Below are 23,108 nucleotides of genomic sequence, written 5' to 3'. Positions count from 1 at the left end.
TCGTTTGATGAAGTTGTTAACTTGAGTTCCGGAAGTACAAAAAACTACTCCTTTAAAGGCACAACATTGGACCAGTTCAAAGCTCGACGTAGAGACTACCCTTCTTTTGATCGTAATCGGTTTATTCAAGCTTTGGTTGACAACATTGGAAGCAGGATGGTGGACACCAACAATAAAAATTCTGTGAAGAGTTTGGAAATTATTGTACCAGAGTTATGGCCTGCTGCAGTCGAAGTTCCATGGCAAGAAGGGGAGCAGAGATTACGAAAAATAGAGGAGAGATTTCATGTCATCACTCCTATTTCCGATTTTCGATTGTATGTTGACAATCTTTGTCATATACCAGATACGATAAAGTTGCTCAAGAACGTAGTAGGTACTAAACATGATTGCTATAAGTTCTGCTGAAGCCGAACGTGGATTTTCACAAATGAACTTGGTCATCACACCGCTACGATCACGGCTGACCATATCACTTGTTTCAGCATTGTTGTTCATCAGCATCAATGGACCACCTCCTCATTTATGGAATGGCATTGCGGCAACTCAGAAGTGGTTGCAGACTCATCGGTCGGCTGTGGATATTCAAGTTAAGCATTCTAAGCTGCCCACATTGAATGAACTCAGATCTCTGCAAAAACTGTTTGCTGGCTAAAATCAAGGACTGTCGTGGTGCTTATAACTTAGCCCATAAAACCAAAGACCTGGCAGACAGGCTATTTGTTTTGTGTAATCTCGTTTGCACCAACTTGGAATATGCTTTTGCTGTAATTGGAGTTTTTTAAACTGTTTGTTAATAACTAAATGAGATTTTAGTGTAACTGTCACATTGGCAGCTTATTGTTTTTTATATAGCAAATCTGCAACCACAAGCGCTCATTTCAAGAATTGCATTTCCTTACTTTCCTATTGCAGTCAATGTTTTTGCAAGTGTGCTTAGGATTGGCTCATACAAATAAGTTTACAATTGAGTTAAGAGATTGGAATTAGCTCATGCAAATCGAGTTTCAAGTGTAGGCCTACGTCGTAAAAAAAAGCAAAGGAGATTGCAGTGTAGCAACCAAGTCAAATTTTAAACTTATAATTTTATATCGGATTCAACCACGTTTTTCGATTGTATGTTGACAATCTTTGTCATATACCAGATACGATAAAGTTGCTCAAGAACGTAGTAGGTACTAAACATGATTGCTATAAGTTCTGCTGAAGCCGAACGTGGATTTTCACAAATGAACTTGGTCATCACACCGCTACGATCACGGCTGACCATATCACTTGTTTCAGCATTGTTGTTCATCAGCATCAATGGACCACCTCCTCATTTATGGAATGGCATTGCGGCAACTCAGAAGTGGTTGCAGACTCATCGGTCGGCTGTGGATATTCAAGTTAAGCATTCTAAGCTGCCCACATTGAATGAACTCAGATCTCTGCAAAAACTGTTTGCTGGCTAAAATCAAGGACTGTCGTGGTGCTTATAACTTAGCCCATAAAACCAAAGACCTGGCAGACAGGCTATTTGTTTTGTGTAATCTCGTTTGCACCAACTTGGAATATGCTTTTGCTGTAATTGGAGTTTTTTAAACTGTTTGTTAATAACTAAATGAGATTTTAGTGTAACTGTCACATTGGCAGCTTATTGTTTTTTATATAGCAAATCTGCAACCACAAGCGCTCATTTCAAGAATTGCATTTCCTTACTTTCCTATTGCAGTCAATGTTTTTGCAAGTGTGCTTAGGATTGGCTCATACAAATAAGTTTACAATTGAGTTAAGAGATTGGAATTAGCTCATGCAAATCGAGTTTCAAGTGTAGGCCTACGTCGTAAAAAAAAGCAAAGGAGATTGCAGTGTAGCAACCAAGTCAAATTTTAAACTTATAATTTTATATCGGATTCAACCACGTTTTTCGATTGTATGTTGACAATCTTTGTCATATACCAGATACGATAAAGTTGCTCAAGAACGTAGTAGGTACTAAACATGATTGCTATAAGTTCTGCTGAAGCCGAACGTGGATTTTCACAAATGAACTTGGTCATCACACCGCTACGATCACGGCTGACCATATCACTTGTTTCAGCATTGTTGTTCATCAGCATCAATGGACCACCTCCTCATTTATGGAATGGCATTGCGGCAACTCAGAAGTGGTTGCAGACTCATCGGTCGGCTGTGGATATTCAAGTTAAGCATTCTAAGCTGCCCACATTGAATGAACTCAGATCTCTGCAAAAACTGTTTGCTGGCTAAAATCAAGGACTGTCGTGGTGCTTATAACTTAGCCCATAAAACCAAAGACCTGGCAGACAGGCTATTTGTTTTGTGTAATCTCGTTTGCACCAACTTGGAATATGCTTTTGCTGTAATTGGAGTTTTTTAAACTGTTTGTTAATAACTAAATGAGATTTTAGTGTAACTGTCACATTGGCAGCTTATTGTTTTTTATATAGCAAATCTGCAACTGCAACCACAAGCGCTCATTTCAAGAATTGCATTTCCTTACTTTCCTATTGCAGTCAATGTTTTTGCAAGTGTGCTTAGGATTGGCTCATACAAATAAGTTTACAATTGAGTTAAGAGATTGGAATTAGCTCATGCAAATCGAGTTTCAAGTGTAGGCCTACGTCGTAAAAAAAAGCAAAGGAGATTGCAGTGTAGCAACCAAGTCAAATTTTAAACTTATAATTTTATATCGGATTCAACCACGTTTTCACGTGTTGTTGCTTCTTTTCTGTACCTTTTTCTGTACCTCAAGCTATGTTTTAGCATGAGTTGTTTTTCGAGATGATGTTCAGAAGTAAAAACAAACTGAACAGTGTTTCCTTTTAGAAAAGGTAAACATTGTTGGCTAACCTACACCGATTACTTATACATACTTTGTCTATAACAACACAGGTAAGTGTTAGAGCCCTCCAAATAAAATTTTAGGAATGCACCCCTGAGGCTAAGCAACATAGGCCTATAAGCCACACCACAGCGGCATCTAATGGATGGAATAGTACCCCGGCAACAAGACTTCAACAATCGGAAACTGCACTCTGTCAATCTCGGTGACCAGCCTGCGTCAGTGATTCAAAGCCTCTACAAGTATGCGAAACTGCCAGGATTAAGCTCTGCAAGAAGCTTTCCCAGTCCGAGAATATAGATTCGATCAATCAATCAAACCTACAAAAGAGTAGGCTATAGGGTAGACTACTGAATTTAATGAATGCGTTTTGCAAACTAGGCTACGGTACTCTTAGACAAAAGTGTGAATTGCCGTGTGATCAGTGGCGTAGCCAGAAAAAAAATTTGGGGGGGCCAAATATTTGATGAATTGAAGAGGACGGCAAAGTGTTTGATTTAAGCCATCGCCACTTGATGTGCAGTGGCATATCCTGGTGGGTTGAGCAAGGGAAGCAATGAAAGTGGTGGGGTTAGAGCGTGCCGAAGGCACGCGTATTCTAGGGGGGTTCGGGGGCATGCTCCTCCGGAAAATTTTTGAAAAATTGCACTCAAATAATGGATTATAGCGCTTTCTGGAAACACTTTTAGGGTAATATTTGTATGAAATTTATTAGCAGATAAACAGCTATTAACTTATTAAAGGTAGCTCTTACACACGAACGGGCAAAAACTGCGGCTAAAATTAGAGAACACCGAAAACTCAGCTACACAAAAACTCAAAAACTACACAAAAACCAAGAGAATAAGCCATTCTGGAATTGCTTCCACAAATTAGTTAAAAGAAACGTAAATCGCGTAAAGTTTGCGCGATTTACGATTTGCAAAATCTATTGGTGCCTTTTTGTGTGTCTAAAACAAGTCCTGGGGGTGTTAATAGCCAGATGTCTTGGAAAACATAATAAATTTCTGCAAATTTTATTACATTTTCAACAAAGGGCTCAACTTCGAAATCCAAACTTGGAAAATTTGGGGGGGGGCCATGGCCCCTTTCGCCCCCCCTGGCTACGCCTATGCGTGTGATGAAATACTTTCATAATAAAATTTTATACATAAAATTAATCCGGATCTGAAACATCTAGAAATTGCCGGATCACAAAAAGCAAGAATAGGATCGAATCCTGTTCTTAAAAATCTTGGATCCGTAACCTACACCTCTGATCAGAGGCGTAGCAACCGCCCTCCGATCGGAGGGGTCCCCCGCAAGGAATGAGGGCCCCTCCGCCGAAGTTTTTGGAAGACTATCAAAATACAGGATATAACTACGTGGTCACAAATGCACGCGAAATAGTAGAGCTTAGTGGTATTGAGCAGGTGTTTCCAAAAAAAAAAAAAAACGGTGCGTTGTAGGAAGAGAATGTTTGGTTACGAATGTGCTAATGATTCGAGTCGTCTTTCTGCTGAAGAAAAAATTCAAATCGCAATTTTTTCTTGTTCTCACTGATCATGCCATATCTCCTGTTTTTTGCGGTTTGACCAACTCGTGGAGTGGTACAAGTCAGGGCCTCTGAGAGAAATTTTTACTAGGGGTACAAAGAGTCATTTCGGGCCCCCCTCTCACTTCGGACCCCCTTTGTCTTTGGCAAAACGCGTGATGTTTACTTAGGCATATTACATACCATACAAAATTTTACTGCAGAATTGGATATCTGTGCGCAATAATCAGATCGGGCTGCAATAAAACTATTGTTTAGTGTATTGTGTTGTGCATATCATGTGATCTGTTCCTCGCCAATTTGTGTATCCTGCATTGAATTCGTGTGTCAGTTGTTGATGGCGCTGTTGAAAGGTGTCGCTTCTACAGCTTTAATGTAAAATTTTCAAGTTCATTTCTCTTAAATGTAGCCTATAATTATTCCTGATGAGGCACTAGGCTATGTGGTGTCGAAAACGTTGGATTTAGTAGTTTTTTCTTTTTTTTTGTGTGCTTAAAAAAAGCCCAGGTTTTTCTCAACCATATGCTTTTGCTAACCTATGCCTCCCCCCCCCGGACAAAAGAATAACCAACTTTTATGATTTAATTTAGGGTGCTATTAACAAAACATTTTTGCAGGTAAAGCATTAAATCACCACATTGGGCCACTAATTTGCTCGCAATGCACTCAATTACCTTTCCGGGTCCTTTTTCTACATTACGGCTCCCCAGGACTAAAGAATAACAACTTTTATGTTTGAATTTAGTCGATTAGGATGGTTTTAACCAAACAATTTTGCGCGTAAACTATAAAATCACAATTTCGGGCCCCCCGACAATAACAGTCCTGAGCCCTCAAGGGTACGCCGTACCCTCCGTACCCCCCTCTCATAGGCCTTGGTACAAGTTGTTAGGATTTCTGTACAACGCTAGCAGCGTGAAGAAGTGTAGGCTATCAGAAAAAATGGCTGGTTTGGTTGGTTTTAAATCTTTATCCTCGGACTGACCAAACCTCGATAGGTCATTCCTGGTAGTTACGCGTAGGCCTATGTGTAGCCTAGAGGCTTTTGACGCAGGGTCGGTTACCGAGATTGGCAAAGTAAAGTTTTCGATTGTTGAAGTGTTGTTGCCAGGGAATTATTCCATTCACTAGGTGTCGCTGAATGGAGAACAGTCCTGAAATGCATTGCTCAAGTGCACAACACGAGAGTCGAACTTGCGCCGCGTTGTCTTAAGCTGGGTGCGTAACCACTGAGCTAACAGGGCGGACAATGGAACTGGACAATCACTGCAAAAATTTTAATAGAAAAATGGGAGACATTGATGCCAACAAACTAATAATGGAGCTGAATCGTTTTATTTATGTCATCGAGAAAGAGAGAGGACTTGTCATGGCAAGCAATTTTTTAATGTACAAGAACAGCCTTCAGGAGATATATCCGAATCTTTGCATCAGAATTCTTCTGACCACACAAGTTACTGTCGCCAGTGCTGAAAGGACCTTCAGTAGAATGAAACTGATCAAGAATAGACTACGCTCAACCATGACAGATGACAGGCTTTCTGCTCTTGCAATTGTTTGTTTGTTTGTTTATCTTTATCCTGCATTGCGGGAAAGCGGACTTGAGCGCTATGCATCGGTGTACGCCTTCCCACGTACACCTGACCCACGCTGCAGCCGACGGCAATGTCTGTTTCCGGTTGTCTACTCTACTTATGACTTAAATTTGGTACTACCCATTACTCGAAATCGATCACTGGGTAGAGGCAATTATCGTAAAGTTTCTTGCCCAGAGAAACAACAGCAAGTGCGGGTGGCTGGAGTCGAACATGCAGGCTCTCGACTGCGAGCCCAACGCGCTAACCACTCGGCCATTGCTGCAGGATAAAGATAAACAAACTATTACCATCGAAAACAAGATTGCCAGATCCCTGGACTATGACGCATTGATTAAGCAGTTTGTGCAGAACAAGGCTCGAAAGAAGCGCTTTGTGTAAGTTAATTATGGAATACATGTAAGCTACACACTGTCACTGTAGACCTATGTATACAAAGTGGAGGGCGCAGCTAACGTAAAAGTTAGCTTTCAACAAAGAAATCAGCGGATTTCCAATAAATTTACTTTTGCTAACGAGTCCGCTAAAATTTCTAAATATTAGCAAACGTGCTCATCCGCTAACCAAAGCGTTAGCTTCGCCAGTTAGCGGTTAGCGAAACTTTGCCCTCTACTGTGTATACATAATATGAACCCTGCATGTTGTGTAAAATAAATACCACCATTCCAGTTTTTGCGTTGTAAGGGCCCCTCGGACTTATGTTCGGAGGGGGCCACGTTCTTTGTTGCTACGGCCCTTCCTCTGATACTTATCCTACTTATATAGGCTATGACATCTCTGAAAATGTCCATTGGAAACTTCAAGACAATTGCTTTTTCATCAAAGAAATTTAAAATTGAGAGGCCAGAAATTGTCCAAGACCTAACAAGTGTTGATATTTATGGAACTGGTCTTAAAAAAATGAAAAAGTAGGCCTATTTGAATTAAAAAAAGAAATTTAACGATTATTTATTGAAACTGACTGCAAATCATGAGCGTAAAAATATTTCGTGGCGAACCTCTTCAAATAGGCCCTAGGCCTACTGTACGTCATAGTGTAGTGACTGTCCATGGACTTCTAAATAGTAGAATCTGGACTGAAAACGCAGTGACCAACAGTAGGCCAAACAGTTGGCCAACAGGGTTAGTTAGCCTACTTGGCTGTTGGCCCACTGTTGGTCACTGCGTTTCCAGTCCAGATTCTACTATTTAGAAGTCCATGGACTGTCTTACCACTTAAATATCTACCATCCTGATTGTGCCAGAATCTAACCTCCTGTCATTCATTGTGTTGTTGTGGAAGTTTTATCCACTCTTTCATAGCCTAGGGTAGGCTTAGGCTATATGGCGCTATCGTAACAAATAAAATGACGTGATCATCTGAAACATTTTATTTCAAACAATTAGCTTTCTCAAGCAGTCTATGTTGAACCTAAATTTAAACTTCTTTCTCCTTTTACCCCAAGGGCGGGTCCAGCAAGTAACATTAGTGGGAGAATTCAAGTAAATGCAATGTGTGCAGGTCTACCTTAACCCGACCTTGCAAACACACCGTGAATAAAGTTACTTTTCTGCGTTTTAAAGGAGCAATGGTCCGCGCGTGACTTCATGAACAACAAAACTTCAAGATCAAGCGGCGCTGGTTCGACTCTCGGGGTGTGCGCTTGAGCAACGCACGTTAAGGACTGCTCTCTATTCAGCGGCACCTAGTGGATGTAATAATTTCCCGGCAGCAACACTTCAACAATTGGAAACTTCACTTTGTCAATCTCGGTAACCGGCCCTGTGTCAAGAGCCTCTACAAGTATGCAGATTAATATAAAATGACTGATTTTACTGTCTGGGGACGGAGTGGATAGGCTAAAGAACTTATCTTGTAGCGGCATGAACCTTGCGTGAGCACATTAGCCTACTTTATGATGGAAAGCCTCAAAACTAACAATAAATAACCTGAACCAGTTATCGGTTGGACGTTTTTTGAATTGCAAGCGTCAATTTATCAACGGCTGCGTGAATTCTTCGAACAGCTTTTGTTGCAGATATCGCCAATGTAGTTTGGAGATGTTATACCCTGGCTACTGAGATATGACTATTTAATTCTGAAAAGGTCTCAATTCTGTCTCAAGCAAAGGCACCTAGGCAGTAGCATTGACAGGGAGGTCCAGGAGGTATTTTTGGCTCAGGGCCCGGGTTGAATTTAGGGGCCAGTAACCATTCCAAGGGCCACGCAACTTGAATAAACCACCTCGTAATCGTTAGATAGGGCGGGCTACAAGTGTCTCAATTTGGAGCCAGAGGATCTCATTGGTACGAAGCTCAGATCCTCTTAACGGCCTTCAACCTAGAAATGATCAACCCTCATGAGCAGCAGGGTTTGCTGAGGTTATAGAAACTATTGCGACTATTAACTTACGATCGCACGTTTTCGCTATCGTCGAGACTCAATAAGATGATATTAAATTTTCGTAACTAAGCATTGCCATTGTACCCCCTATCGGCTAATTTAAACGAATTTGAGATTTATTTTCACAGGAGCATGGGCATTTTAAATGAAGAAATAAACAATAATTTTAGACCTAGAAATAATCGATAAACGTTAAAACATACACATTTTTATGACAATAATTAATGTGGTTTTGCGAACACAGAAAATAAAGTGCAAATAATTACAGCTTTGGCAAATAGCAGAATAAAATTACAGAATAAAACTAGCAGCATTTCTAATCACTAATCATATTGCACTTGGTGGTTTGCCATATCAATATTATCGTACATATCATACCATCGTTTAATAGGCTACCCGCTACATGCGTCATTGTGCTGTGTATGGGTCATATCTTCATGCAAAGCGCTGAGTGAAACGCGTATCTGACGGATACCGCGCTACATGAAAGGACGTTATTATAAACCCACAATCAACAACAATGCAAAGGGAAACGGTATTAGCCCAAGCCCAAATGATATATCATAGTAATTGATATAATGTGTATAATCTTCATAATATTACTTGATTAGGAGAATGATTATAGCCTAATTGCCTATCAGAGGTGGGCAGTAGCGCGCTACTTTTGTGGTAGCGATAGCGCTGAAGTAGCAACGTTATTTTTTCCCAATGTAACGGTTACGAAGAAGCGCTACATTTGCTTTAGTCGTATTTCCGCCACCTACTACTTTTCAATTTAAAGTGGAAATAATGATCATTTTCAGAAAATTTTGATGGAACCATTAAATAAGAATAAAGTTTCACCTTATACTTGTTTTCCATGACGACATTGAAATGTTAGTGCAAACGAATGTACTATTGAAAGGTGATATCATTCTTTTTGAAGGTCATTTTGACTTTACAAGGTTCTTGAATAGAGTTTTCCAGAGTCAGTTTGAAACAAAAGTAGCGCGCGCTACGTTTGGTCTGAGTAGCGGTAGGGTGTTAATTTTCATCGACTGGTAGCTCGAATAGCGGTAGCGCCGCTCTTTTGGCGTATTATATATAACGATAGCGCGTTACTTTTAAAGTAGCGGATACCCTCCTCTGCTGCCTATAAAAAATCAAATTTGAAATCAATAAATAAAAAAATACATCTCACACAATTACGTCACAAGCAGATGGATTTGCAATAAAATATATTGATTCAACTAATTCAGTTGGAACAATGAAGACACAAAACTAAATTTTAGCTTTTCTTAACAACTGAAACAGTTGAAAAACTTGTGGAACGACTTTTCCAAACATGACGCGGAACCTCTCTACGTCAACCTCTTTGGAATTCATCCACTGGGTTAGTGTGATGACAATGCGGTGATCATTTATGCGTGAAAACATCCCGATCCCATCTTTCACCATCGGACACACAGCTCCGCTGGACTGGAAGAGCAGTAAAGGTTTTTAGTCCGTTGTTATTTGCATGCATTTGACGTTGATACAATGTATTACAAGTACTGATACAACGTCATATACTTTAGGGCCATCGTGAAGCTGGGGTAGAAAAAGGATACATCCCCGTCCACACAAGCTCAAAAGAAGGTTTATATAATTGGTTGCTCCCGGTCATCTTGAACGAAATGTACGAGAAAGATTTAGAAAAGCAAGTTTGAAATATGGTAGTGACGAAAAAAAAAGAGAAAATAAAACAAAGCACAGTGAGAAGACACAGAGAAGGATGACTTGACAACAAGGAACGTAAAAATAGAAGCATTATTCGTCCACAACAACTAGCTCAAGTTTCAGAAACATTTGAGAATATAATCTTTTCAAAAATAAACAGTTTAGAACTTAGAGGACTGTGTTGAAAAATATTTTCCAACTTACATTAAAAAATCCCACAAAGCTTGTTGAAAGAATGAAGTTTCCATTCCCACCGGTCTTAGTGTACATGGGATCGGTGAAGATCTTTGGAAGAGGGATGCCTTCCTCCTGTTTATTGTAGGAGAGCGTTTACTTTTTTAAAGTTTAAAAATTGAAAAACATGTTTTTATAAAATAGATTAAGTTTCACTTTTAGCAGCATGATCGTTGCTTACTTCACCATGTCGATTTTAACGGCCTGTTTTAGCCTGATGTTGCGAGTTCGCTGTGGTAATAGCGAATTGCACTAGCTTTAGCAACACAGTTCCCCAGTCATGTGCTATGACAAAAAGAAAATATTTTTATGAAATTTTGCAAATGCTATTGTTATAGTTGCAATCAGAAACGAGAACTATCCTGATGAACACCCAAACCTTTTCAATATTTATTGTTATTACTACTATTTCTGGAAACAAGTCTTGTTTTCTCAATAAATTGTAAAACTTTCTACAAAACATCACGTTCTTTCATTCACAACGATCAATACACGTTCCAAACAAACCTAACATGAACTTACAATAGCAGCCAGGGAGAGGCCGTAGAGATGTCTATCACATCCTTTGTTATCCTGGCAATCCCTCATGAGACGATACAACTTATCATAGCCATCCTGGAGTAGGAGGATCAGTTCTTGATGGGGTTTCTGGGAGATGAACGCTCTACAGAAGTCAACTACCTCCGGTATGCAGGTTCTGCAGGTTTCCGTGCGACCGTGGTAGAATCTGAAAGGAGAAGGTGAAATATTTCATTTTAATGATTTTTGGTCCGGTCCAGATGGTTGAAGATCTAGATAAAGTCAAAGATCAAGTTCATCTTCGTGTTCACCTTCAGCAATGCCATTATGGCATGCCAAAGACACAACAGCAGGCTTTTGGACGGTTTCGAACCATGGTCCTTTTGAAGTTTCGTACCACGAATTTCACCATAGCTGCTATGCAGCTGACTTTTAAATGATTCAGTTTCGGTCTACTCCACTGCACCAGACTACATCTCTTATATTACAGCATGAATAGGAGCCCTATCCAATGATTAAATATGCACCGAGTCAGTCAGCATATCGAATGTGTGGGTACACTGCAGCGAGTCAGTTACCGTACCAAGTCATGTGAGTACACTGCAGCGAGACACCACATCACACTAAAGATCGGTACGTGCTCAAAAGTAGATCATACTTTAAAAATATAGCCATACGTCATACACGGATCAAGATATGCTTGAAGGTGAACACGAAGATTTCCTTTCTTATCTTCCCGTTTGCATAAGTTTTCCACAACAAAGCATAAGCCTCAATACGACAAAAGCCCAATGCAATATTAGCAAACGTACTGTCGCGTTGTTGCAGTTGCATATGTACTTGCAGGTTTGTTGAAAAGCTTCATGTAAGTTAGCTGCAAGCAGATCTGAACGAAAGCTTCCGGATATACCTATTGAAGCATCAAGTTAAATTCTGATATTGAATATATAGAGTCTTGAATATGCTGGAGAAATCTGAAATCAATGTCACTAAAGTATTTTACGAGAACGTACAACACAATTTGCTCGGTAATTAATTTCTATCGTCTTCCAGTGTTTCTGGCCAGAAAATTGAACTAAGATTGACAGATTGAATTGAACACAAATTTTTTGTCGCGATCCTGATTGAACGTCAAAGCTTTTCACAGGCACAATTATCCCAACCATGCTTACACTGTTCTTCTGAAGTTCCACTTTCCCTACACCCTCGTACGAAGGGCAGATCACATGAGCAGAGGAGTTGAACTTATTCCCACTTTCTCTTCCCCTCTCAATACCTTCACAAAGCCGCTCGTCCAAATCGAATGTCAGCTCGTCAACCAGACAAGATTTGCCTGCGAGAATCGAAACATATTACAACTTTAGAATGCTCAAGTCGCAACAGCTCACACTATTTTATAAACTGCAAAGAGTAACATCCACTCGCAAGAAAGAAGCATGAAACAGCAACTATAATGGGGCAAAAGCTTTAAATGTACCATGTGTGCATCTACGTATAGCATCCATGCCATGCTACCATTTACCTTATTCAACGTTTCATTATTTTCTCTAAGTGTTTTCAGTATAATTTTCATTGGTAGTATTTTTTTGTAAAATACTGCCGCCGGGGTGGAAGCTGACTTGGTGACCTCATAAGGTCTTTCGCTTCCTTCCTCTCTCACTTCTATGTAATGTACCAGTGTATTTGTCGTGATAATTTGAGAAAAAAAATAAACCAGTGATTGATTGATTCAATTGGTTGATTCTGTAATTATAAAAATAGTAGACTTAAGAATGAGATTAAATAAAACTGATAAATTATAGAAATGTCATCAACGTATCCTTACTTGTATCACATGATCCATTCCATTTTCCACCACAGCGATTTACATATTGAAGAACAAACTCATTAAACATAACAATCACCATTCCATCCACAGCGCTGTGCTCCCCACTTCCCGCGTACCCCCCATTGGAGTTCCACACTGCAGAGTACGACTTGTCTCTCCACCGCTGTGCTGGGTCTCCAGTCAAAGCATTGTGCAGTAAATCACCAAAGTCCTAATTAATGAGAATACACTGAAGGAAAACATGCGGCTACGTACATCATCAGCTACACTTAGTTTTGTTTCCACTAGTAAGGGTGGCCGAATCTTTCCTTGCAGCAAAAATCTGTGGTGAACTTACATCCCTTTGCTTATGATTGTCGCCATAATTGAGTTCAGTCCATGCCCGGATGTTATCATGCCATCGTCTTGGTGGCCATCATCATTAGGCGCATTCGGTTGAATTTTTTTCTCATGTAATCTTGGATTCCACCATAGACTGGGCATGCAAAACCAAATCCGACTTGAAGACAAAACCGATGCTCGGACACGAGCTGGAGCCGACGACGAATCTGGGTTTACCACTTTTATATAGAGACAACAAGGCAACGCTGTGCTTTCAAAGGGATTTCATTAATTTACTTAAGAATATGTTTGACTGTGTACAAATACAATTAAATATTAACAAGATCAACTTGGTCAGTTCTATTTGTAATCAAGGTCTAGTAAATCGGTGGATGGTTGTTCTGTGAAGGTGACATCGAAGTAATGTTCTAGCTTGGTTTAGCTATACTGTATAGTGTATATGATTAAACTGACTCGTGTGAAAATGAATTTCTTTGCATCAACTTGTTCAGTTAGCACTTGAAGGGCTTGATGACTAATAAACCCATTCAACCAAGAAAAGACATATCAGGACACGGTAATTAAGTTAACTAAAATTTATGCACGGTAGATCAACTGTATTATACTGTACGGAAAACTAGTGTGTGGTAGATCGGTAACCCAACGATCCACAAAGAAGTAGAACGCATTTGTTACAACATCGCAAACAAATACAAACATTTTATAACAATGTGCAAAATCACTGACCTTAGATATGACGTCATCAAGAGACAGAGCGAAAACCGACGTCTCGATATCATGAAGACACTGGCGGTTCTTTTCACTTCTGCTGATCAAATGATCTCTCAAGTCGGCCCAGGTATCTCGATCCAACGCAGTGAATGCAGCTACTTTCTGACCCTCTGTGGCGTCACATTTGTTCACAATTGAATGCAGAGACTTTTCGAATTGAGGCGGAGTGTAAGGTTTGCCTGAAGTTTAAAAAGCATTTTCAGTCACATTCCACATACGCCAGTGCTTCGACTTTATGTAATATCAGGTCCTGGTCCGATAACAAATCACCTGTTTGAGAATCAAGTAATTCAATCTTGAACAAATGTCCTTTGCATATTACAATCCCATGTGAAGGTACACTTCCCTCAGAAGCAGTTTTGAAACAACTTATCAGTTCATCTTTTCCACGATGTGGAATGCGGCATGTGTTGAAAGCTGTCCTGAAGAAATCATAAATATCTTTAAATGATAAGGGAAAGAAACAGCCAATCGCTGCATCTGTGACATAGCTGAGAATACATAAATTTAAAAAAGTCACTAAAACTTCACTCGAAAAACGAAAATACAAAAATATCAAACTAAGTAAATGACAGAGTTTAGTATACCGGTACAGTAAATATAATGTAAAACCAAAAGAATGAAAAAAACTTTGTATTTTTGTAATGCTTTTTAATTTTAGGTTTTTAAAGTTGCATCCATATCATTTTCAGCTGTGGTTCACTTAAATTACAACATAGTAGTAAAACACTGTAAATTTTACTAGTTCTTACTTCTTTGTAGTAAATAGGCTAGATCAGCGTTTCTTAACCTTTTCTGACTCTAGCACCCCTGTAAACAGGCCTGAACAGTCTAGCACCCCCTAACTATCGTTGACATACGACTGCTATAGTGCCGACCAAAAGTTTAGTAGAAGCCGAAATTTTGACATGCCTTCAGATCGCTGGCGATATATTTTGTAATGAAGTCTCTTGTTGTTTAACAAACCATGCAGTTGTTTTAATGAAGTAAATTCAGGATTTGGTATTTGGCTTTCATTCACCAACAGAAATTAAATTTAACCATATGTAAGTGAATCAACTCTCTTAAAACAACCGCACAGTTTGTTAAGCGACAAAAAATACCGCAAGCGATCAAAAAGCATGTCAAAATTTCGGCGCCGCCATTAAACTTTTGCCTGCAGTATTGAAAGGAAAGCGAAGTACAAATTGATCATTTTGTTTATTTTTCAAAACTACTGTCGTCATTGGTGATAAAAGAAATAGGAAAACCCAAGAATAGTGAAAGAACATGGACAAACTTAAGCATACATAAGTATAAGTTACCCAGCTGGGTAACTATACACATGTATCAATGTGATTTATGTTGTTGCTTATGTGTGACCAATTTCTCTATCCGAGGCTTCGTGGTGGTCAAAGCCACTCTCATACCGTGGAGCAACCCATGTTGAAGGCGGCTCCGGCCAATTGTTTTGATTTGGAGCATGGTGGAGAACGCCTTTTCACACAGGTAGTTAGTCGGAAATGGCACGATCAATTCCAATGCTGCTCGTGCCAATGCAGGATATGCTGTCAACTGATCACACAAGAAATCAGCAAGCGGAAGGACGAAATTTTGTCCGACAACTCTGATTCACCTGCATGTCAATCAGCTCCTCCTTTAGTCTATTATTATCACTCATGTCTGCCAAGAAGGGCTGCTGTATCCACTCTGGATATGAGTGATTTATGGTAAAGTATTTTGCCATAGTGGTTTCTGGAAGCGAGAGGTGAGCAACTACTACAACAAAGCACCCACCAGGTAGCCTAAGTTCGCACAATCCACTCAGGATCAATTTGAGTACTTGACTGGGAGATGACTACAACAACAGCAAATCATGTAGGCTACTTCGAAACAGCAATCATTGATATGACAACTGCTGATACTGGCAAAAAGACGAAAAAATGCATAAAAGTAAAATGGCATTTTTTGATATTATACTGCACGCATTTAGCACCCCCTACAGTCTATTCCAGCACCCCCAAGGGGTGCTAGCACCCCCGGTTAAGAAACGCTGGGCTAGATCATGATGGTTAGTCAAAAACAAGGAAATGTATGCTAGCATGTGTAAATATAAAATGCAGTTGCACTAATGCAACAAGAGTGTTTATCCAGTTATACCTGAGTTGATGCATTGAAAAGGGATTCCCCTTACTGTTGCGATGCGGCTCAACTTGTTCATTTACCAACATCTTCCAAAATACAGTAGAAGCGTGTAGGTCAAATGCAGCTCTTTCAATCTAAGTCAAAAAAACATGTTAATGTAAAAAATATTGCAAACATGAACCTGTTGGCAGTTGACAACATAAAAACAACAAATTGCAAGCCTACGAAATGTCCTATTTTACTCTTGCTAGTAAAGAATCTTCCATTTGCAAGTACAATGTAGTGAAGTTTAGCTTAAAAAATGTTGGTTGACAATGTTTTGATGCAATTTATAATTTATTTCTTTATAAAAAAAGCACATGAATTTTCTAATTTCAAATATTGATGACATATTCAGCAGCTTAATATAGTTTCACTGCCATCATTCTACCTGTGTACCATGTTGAAGTGGCCAGAATCTCTCATGAAAAGTGCATGACCCAGCAAAATTTATCATTGGCAAGGGTACTCGAAGCTCAAGATAGCCATTGTCCAACCAAATCTCTTCTACCCAATTCTTATGAACTAAATATGCAGAAGCAAGTTGCATCAGAAGCAGGTGATCTAATGTTCACATTTCACATACAAGTATAACTTCAACACTTGACTGAAGTCATATATAAAACTGACAACTAAGCAAACCTTAATTGCAATAGTTGCCTACTATACTGGAGGCTTATTGCTTATTCATGACAAACACAACAAATAATTACTCCATACTAAATTATATATAATACAATTAAGTTGAATACCAGCCAGACTATAGGAGTAGTTAAATACTTTAATGGATCCAAGCGTTACCACTTTCTCTTTTCTTTAGTTGTGCCTGCAAAAACGGCCCTTGTTTTTCCATAAACTCTTTACAAACTTTTTTTGAGTAACGATGTTCATCATAAGTTGCAACTGAAACAAAAAATGATACATAGCATACAGTACCAGTACAAGAAAATAAATCCCTTTCAAAAACATGCCTTTTTGTTAATATAACATTGTTTTGATTCATCAGCATCATTTTTATGGGGTCTGCTACTATTCGGCGAGTCCGATTCGGCGAGTCCGATTCGACTAGTCCGATTCGGCGAGTTCCCTATTCGGCGAGAGCCCTTTTCGGCGAGTGGCCTATTCGGCGAAGTTTTGAAATTTTTGAAAGGAAATTATCGGGTACCGTAGCCTAATTATAATTGCCGTTTTTACATCGTTTTAACGTCGCTAAACGTTGAAATCGTGCAGAAAGGAATAAAAATAAAATGTTTGAACTATTAAATTAAAATGCGTCATGTCAGTTCGGTTGGTTTTATTTCTGACCATCATATGAAAAACAATACACGTCAACATAGCAAAGGTAGAAGCGACAAAACGCGAACGTTAAAACGTGCTTGAATTCGTCATGTCAGTTCAGTTGTTTTTCTTTCTGATCATGATATCAAAAACAATACGTCAACATAGCAAAGGTGTAGAAAAAGGTAGAAGCGACAAAACGCGAACGTTAAAACGTGCTTGTGACCGAAGTAAGTTATTGAGTTGAAAGAAATTTGGCACGGTCGCAACACTTTCAGAAAAATTTAAGATATGAAGGAAAAATAAAACAAAGAAAATGTTACAAAAAAAATAAAATAGATCATGTTTATGTCTATAAGTTAGTACTTTTGAATAGTTAAAATGATTAGTTTGGACCAACAAATGTGTGGCCTACAGCTTGGATTGAAAGGAAATTATCGGGTACCGTAGCCTAGTTATCCCGACCAGCAAAAAATTGTTCCAAGAACACAGTTCATTTTTACATTGTAGTAACAGAATGAAAAGGCTAAACAAATGTGTGGGCAGTGTGGCCTATCGTGTTAACGTCGCTAAACGTTGAAATCGTGTAGAAAAGGGAGCTTTTGCTGACTAGGATACGTTTGAAACTGAGAAACATTCACAGAAGCCCTACGATTTGTTCCAAGAACCCATTTAGCATAACATTTCATTTGTACATTGATTCAACGTCTGAATACATTATCTTAAAAATGCAACGTATCGTAGGGCTTCTGTGAATGTTTCTCAGTTTCAACGTATCCTAGTCAGCAAAAGCACCCTTTTCTACACGATTTCAACGTTTAGCGACGTTAAAACGATAGGCCACACATTTGGTTAGCCTTTTCATTCTGTTACTACAATGTAAAAATAAACTGTTAGGCTAACTGGGTTCTTGGAACAAATTTTTGCTGGTCGGTATAACTAGGCTACGGTAGCCTACCCGATAATTTCCTTTCAATCTAAGCTGTAGGAGTGTAGGTCACACATTTGTTGATCCAAACTAATCATTTTAACCATAGGCGCCTAAGCCGTGGGGGCCAGGCCCCCACGCATATTTCCGCGTGGGAGCAACTTTTTATGCGGCATTGATACATAAAACAATAGATGAACTAGCGATCGGCAGCAGGAAAACATTTTTAAATACAAACCGCAACAGCTTCGCAGTAAATAATCACTAGAAGGAGTAGCGATGCTACAATCCCATCCCAGACAAAAAAATCTGTCATTTTTACGTTGATTTAACGTCTGCAGACGTTGAATCAATGTAAAAATGACTGATTTTGCTGCTTGTGACATAGCAAAATCTACCATTTTGCGTCGATTCAATGTCATCAGATGTTGAATGCACCCAAAAACAACATAATTTGCTACGTTGACGCAGCGTGCGTTTAACTTAATGCGCTTGCAAACAGCCTCCTGTCGCTTTCGAAAGTCGAAACCTCTGCAGAGAATTGTCGCGGCAGTGAATCGGTTGCTGTGAAAATGAACTTGAAGTCTCGGCCCGAGGTTACCACTAACCAACGTAACAAGGGCTGGTACAAACCGCACTGCCCACAGTCGCACAAGCGGCATAATCAATACAACAACAGACTCGCGCAAACTGCATGGCGCACACACGTCCGTTGCCATAGAAACCCGATCAAAGGCGGGGAATATGCGCATCTTTTATTGTTTCATCTGCAACACGAAAACGGGCGTATTACAGCGAATTGAAACTTGAAAGCTGGTCAGCGATAAGTTGCGATATTGTAGTGAAAAGGGAGCAATGTCAAGTCGAAAACTTAATCAAACGTCTCTCTGTAACTATTTTTCAAGGGCTATTTACGGATGTCAGCAACTTTTAAATTTATTAAAGGTGACGTGCTGTTGAATTGATGTAAACATGAATGATTTTGCTTTCAACAGGTATATTTTCAAGCATATGATCAAGTTAGTATTTTCATTCCATTTACAGTTTCTTTTAGTAAACCTTTTCGTCTCTTGTTTCATGCTAATAAATCTAGTTCGTTGCTAAACTGTATGTTGCGCTTAGCTTAAAGAGTCGCAGTCCATCAACCGCTAGCCAACGCAGACGCATAGCATGTGTTTTGGTCGAGCTTTGTTTATAATAATTAATGGTAGGTCGAACGTAGCCATAACTCCGAGTGTGGCAATAAAAGCAATCCTAGTGTGACGACATAATTACGTCATCCATCTGCGTGACATTTCGCTGAATTTACGTTGCTGCTGATGAAACACGCTTTCGCCCCCACGGCCAAAAAAATAGTTAGGCGCCTATGATTTTAACTATTCAAAAGTACTAACTTATAGACATAAACATTATTTTTTTTGTAACATTTTCTTTGTTTTATTTTTCCTTCATATCTTAAATTTTTTTGAAGGTGATGCAACCTTGCCAAATTTCTTTCAACTCAATAACTTACTTCGGTCACAAGCACGTTTTAACGTTCGCGTTTTGTCGCTTCTACCTTTTTCTACACCTTTGCTATGTTGACGTGAATTGTCGCTTCTACCTTTGCTATGTTGACGTGTATTGTTTTTCATATGATGGTCAGAAATAAAAACAACTGAACTGACATGACGAATTTTAATTTAATTAATAGTTCAAACATTTTATTTTTATTCCTTTCTGCACGATTTCAACGTTTAGCGATGTTAAAACGATGTAAAAACGGACCCGATAATTTCCTTTTAAAAATGTCAAAAACTCGCCGAATAGGGCACTCGCCGAAAAGGGCTCTCGCCGAATAGGGAACTCGCCGAATCGGACTAGTCGAATCGGACTCGCCGAATCGGACTCGCCGAAACGGGCCATTCCGATTTTTATGTGTCAATATATAACTTATTTTGTATTAATTAATTAAACTACCATTCAACAATTTATAGGCAGAGAAAACTTTTTCTCGAACCGTAGAAAATTTCATTGTTAGATTACCGCTTTCTCTGTCAGATCACCGATCACTTCACCGCATATTATCTGAATTATTTTGTATTCCCATACATAACTTATAGAAGCCATACTTAATAGTAGCATATCAATTTTTGGTTTGCACAGCGACCACAGTATCAGCTTTTATCAACTAGCTCCTCCCCAAAGAAACAATCAATGCAGCAGGAAGTGTTTCAAGTATTACGAAGTAAGCTTAAAAGCTTACAGGAGTATATACCTACTGTATTATATAGTCCATGTGCAAATTTGTGAATATTGAAGGACCTCTGAAAATTGTATTTGTTAACTTAAACAGTTACATTTTTTTGATAAAAAGATATTATCATACTCTTAAGCGTGTAATGATTCGGTGGCATTGTTGTGTGTATTAAAATTACAATAGAGCATTTTGTGATTGCTTTTTTAATTCCAAAATGTGTCCGAACACCACAGTAACTGTAGCAGAATAATTCTACGCTATCCACCTAATAAAATGATCTGTAAAAAACATGTAGGCTACTGTAGTATATGATGCGATAACAGTAACAACACGTAGACCCTGATAAAAGAACTTCTTGTTGCCACATTTATTTTTATGCCACTTGAAAGTCATGATGCCATATTTTATTATAAAAAAGGAGTTTTTCTAAAAGCATACTTTGAAAACCAATTACCAAATAAAACTTACACTTGTAAGTTGTAATAACAAAATATTGGACTTGTTTAGTTTAACTTCAGCTCATGTTTAAAATCGCCCTTGTTGCACTGGCAAGTGTTGATTGTAATTGTAGCCTTATTTTTGTACTATATTTCACATAAACTTTTTTGTCTGTTTTCTAGTTTTGGTGGCTGTGCAAATTAAAAACAGTGACATCCAAACAATGTTTTTGCATATTTTAAACCTTTTGGTTTTGCCATCTTTCCCTTTTGTTGGTGACAAATTTGTGTTTACTTTGCTGTTCTCTACATGTTCGCACCAGCAATGAAAAATAAAATTGAATTGATAAACAAACTGTTAATTTCTAATGCAAAATACTTGTAAAATGGATGCAAATACGTCGATGGTCATAAATTTGCACATGGACCCTAGTAGAGGCTAGATACTGCTAAATTGAATCATTTGAATGAAAAGTTTTGCTTGACCTAGGTCACTTAAAAGCTACTACAAAGTAGGATACCCATAGTTATAGAGCAGCACATATAACAAATTAGTTAGCCTAGTTTAAATAAGATAATTTACCTGCTTGTACTGAGTACAAATACTTTTGTATTGTTTCCTCAAGAGGAGGAACAAGTAAATTCGGAAGTGACTCTTCCAATGAAAACGTTTTTATCCTTTTTTTTCTGGTAACCATTTTCTTCAAAAGTAACACTGTAGTAGATCTTGTTATATGCCACCGCTACACTAAACTAAAGAAACCTAGGGACCACAATTTGAAGTTTGGTTAAGCAAAACTAGGCCAGTGATGTGTGGAAAATGGTGCATGAAAAAGCAAAATCATTTACCAGAATTGTAAGATTAAGCTAGGCACAGGAATACAGATAAAAACACAGCAATAGCAAATAAATGCATTCGGTTTTGTTTGACATTTGATTTTATTGTCATTTTTAATTGTATTCTCTAGCTCACAACACATACTGATTGCTGCTTACATTGTTTAAAAATCCTGTCGCATGTTGAGAAAACAAGCCTAGCAAACATTGAATAAATACTAAGATACTTGAGGGCTGCTCGTAGTTGAATCAGTGTAAGCTAGGAAAACAACGCTAGCAGCGGGTGCTAAAATTTCAGGTCTTCAAATTGGGGAGAAATGTCCCCACCAATGCCACCATCTGACTGCAGCGTTGCCAGATGCTGGAAGCTGCTTGGCACCAAAAAGTAACTAAAATTTCACCAGATTGCATACAATTTCACCAGATATTTAAAACACTCTAAATAAAGCAATTTTACCTAAAAATACAAATTATTTTTGAGACATAAGACTAAAATGAACCGAAAATGGAAAATACATGTTTTGTCACACATTGCATACACGATTATAACTGTTCAATGGAAAATTGGCAAATTCAATTCACAACACTTTTCATTAGGCTGTCATTCATTACTACATGTGTGCTTCTTTCTGTTTTTGTTTTATTTTTGGCAGTGGCTATTTGACCGGCGCCGGTCTTTGAATCTGAAACACTATTTGACCGTTCATGACGTCACTCTATAGGCACTTCTTTCTTTTTCTCTTTCAAAGCAAAAGACGAGAAGAGTGCGTATATAACTTGTAAATTTGACGATTATCTTCAACTGATTGGATGGCGCGTGGGTCAAGTCTCTGGTTGGTGTTCCAGAGGGAATGAGTTCGATACTTCGTGGAAGCGTTTTTTTTTTTAATTTTTAACTAAATTTTGACCCGAAGTGACTCAATCGTTAGGCTGCTGCATTTTTGTAGTCAATTTTTATTTTCGGAAGCCTACAGCCAAATTTTTTATGTCTTTTCAACTATGAGTAAGAGGATGTGACCGTGTTTTCCGAACGACGCATTACATTTTTGCGATGTGACCGTGTTTGCCGAACGACGCATTCGACGTTCGGCAAACACGGTCACACATCATTCGACGCGAACGACGCATCAGCAACCAGAGACGTAACCCACGCGTCATCCAATCAGTTGAAGATAATCGTCGAATTTACAAGTTATATACGCACTCTTCTCGTCTTTTGCTTTGAAAGAGAAAAAGAAAGAAGTGCCTATAGAGTGACGTCATGACCGGTCAAATAGTGTTTCAGATTCAAAGACCGGCGCCGGTCAAATAGCCACTGCCTTTATTTTTTGCTATTTGTTTTTTTTGGGTTTTGTGGCCGTGCCAACTACTGATATATAGCCTACTACATAATTTTTCATTCAGGCATGTTTTAAAACTTTCAAGGTTTTGCCACCTTTTCCCGTTTGTTAACGTGCTGGTAGGTTTAAATCGA

The 23,108-nt window shown here is 38.8% G+C and overlaps 1 protein-coding gene across 1 annotated transcript; it reads right to left on the bottom strand.

Moving 5' to 3' along the window:
* Positions 1 to 8,458: 8,458 nt before the first annotated feature.
* On the bottom strand, positions 8,459 to 21,513 carry LOC145770445 (peroxisomal carnitine O-octanoyltransferase-like). Its single transcript, XM_082582094.1, has 12 exons — positions 21,381 to 21,513; positions 16,717 to 16,818; positions 16,307 to 16,440; positions 15,892 to 16,010; positions 14,023 to 14,174; positions 13,708 to 13,931; positions 12,637 to 12,850; positions 11,984 to 12,144; positions 11,624 to 11,721; positions 10,815 to 11,019; positions 10,263 to 10,367; positions 8,459 to 9,818 (listed from the first exon to the last, which is right to left on the bottom strand). Exons 1-12 carry the CDS (start codon positions 21,493 to 21,495, stop codon positions 9,621 to 9,623), a joined length of 1,827 nt encoding a protein of 608 aa, XP_082438220.1. The 5' UTR covers positions 21,496 to 21,513; the 3' UTR covers positions 8,459 to 9,620.
* Between the last annotated feature and the right edge of the window lie 1,595 nt (positions 21,514 to 23,108).

The sequence above is a fragment of the Aplidium turbinatum genome, chromosome 5 (assembly GCF_918807975.1).
Source record: "Aplidium turbinatum chromosome 5, kaAplTurb1.1, whole genome shotgun sequence".
Lineage (NCBI taxonomy): Eukaryota > Metazoa > Chordata > Ascidiacea > Aplousobranchia > Polyclinidae > Aplidium > Aplidium turbinatum.
The sequence above is the reverse complement of the archived record's forward strand: the minus strand, read 5'-3'. Positions and strand labels throughout refer to the sequence as shown.

Bases quoted from the DNA above. Each gene is read 5' to 3' on its own strand.
- LOC145770445 (XM_082582094.1), bottom strand. From the start codon at position 21,495: ATGGTTACCAGAAAAAAAAGGATAAAAACGTTTTCATTGGAAGAGTCA. The intron at 16,819-21,380 runs GTAAATTATCTT...TTTTTGTTTCAG, and splicing joins TTTGTACTCAGTACAAGCAG to TTGCAACTTATGATGAACAT. The intron at 11,020-11,623 runs GTACGTTTGCTA...TTCTCCTTTCAG, and splicing joins GCAACTGCAACAACGCGACA to ATTCTACCACGGTCGCACGG.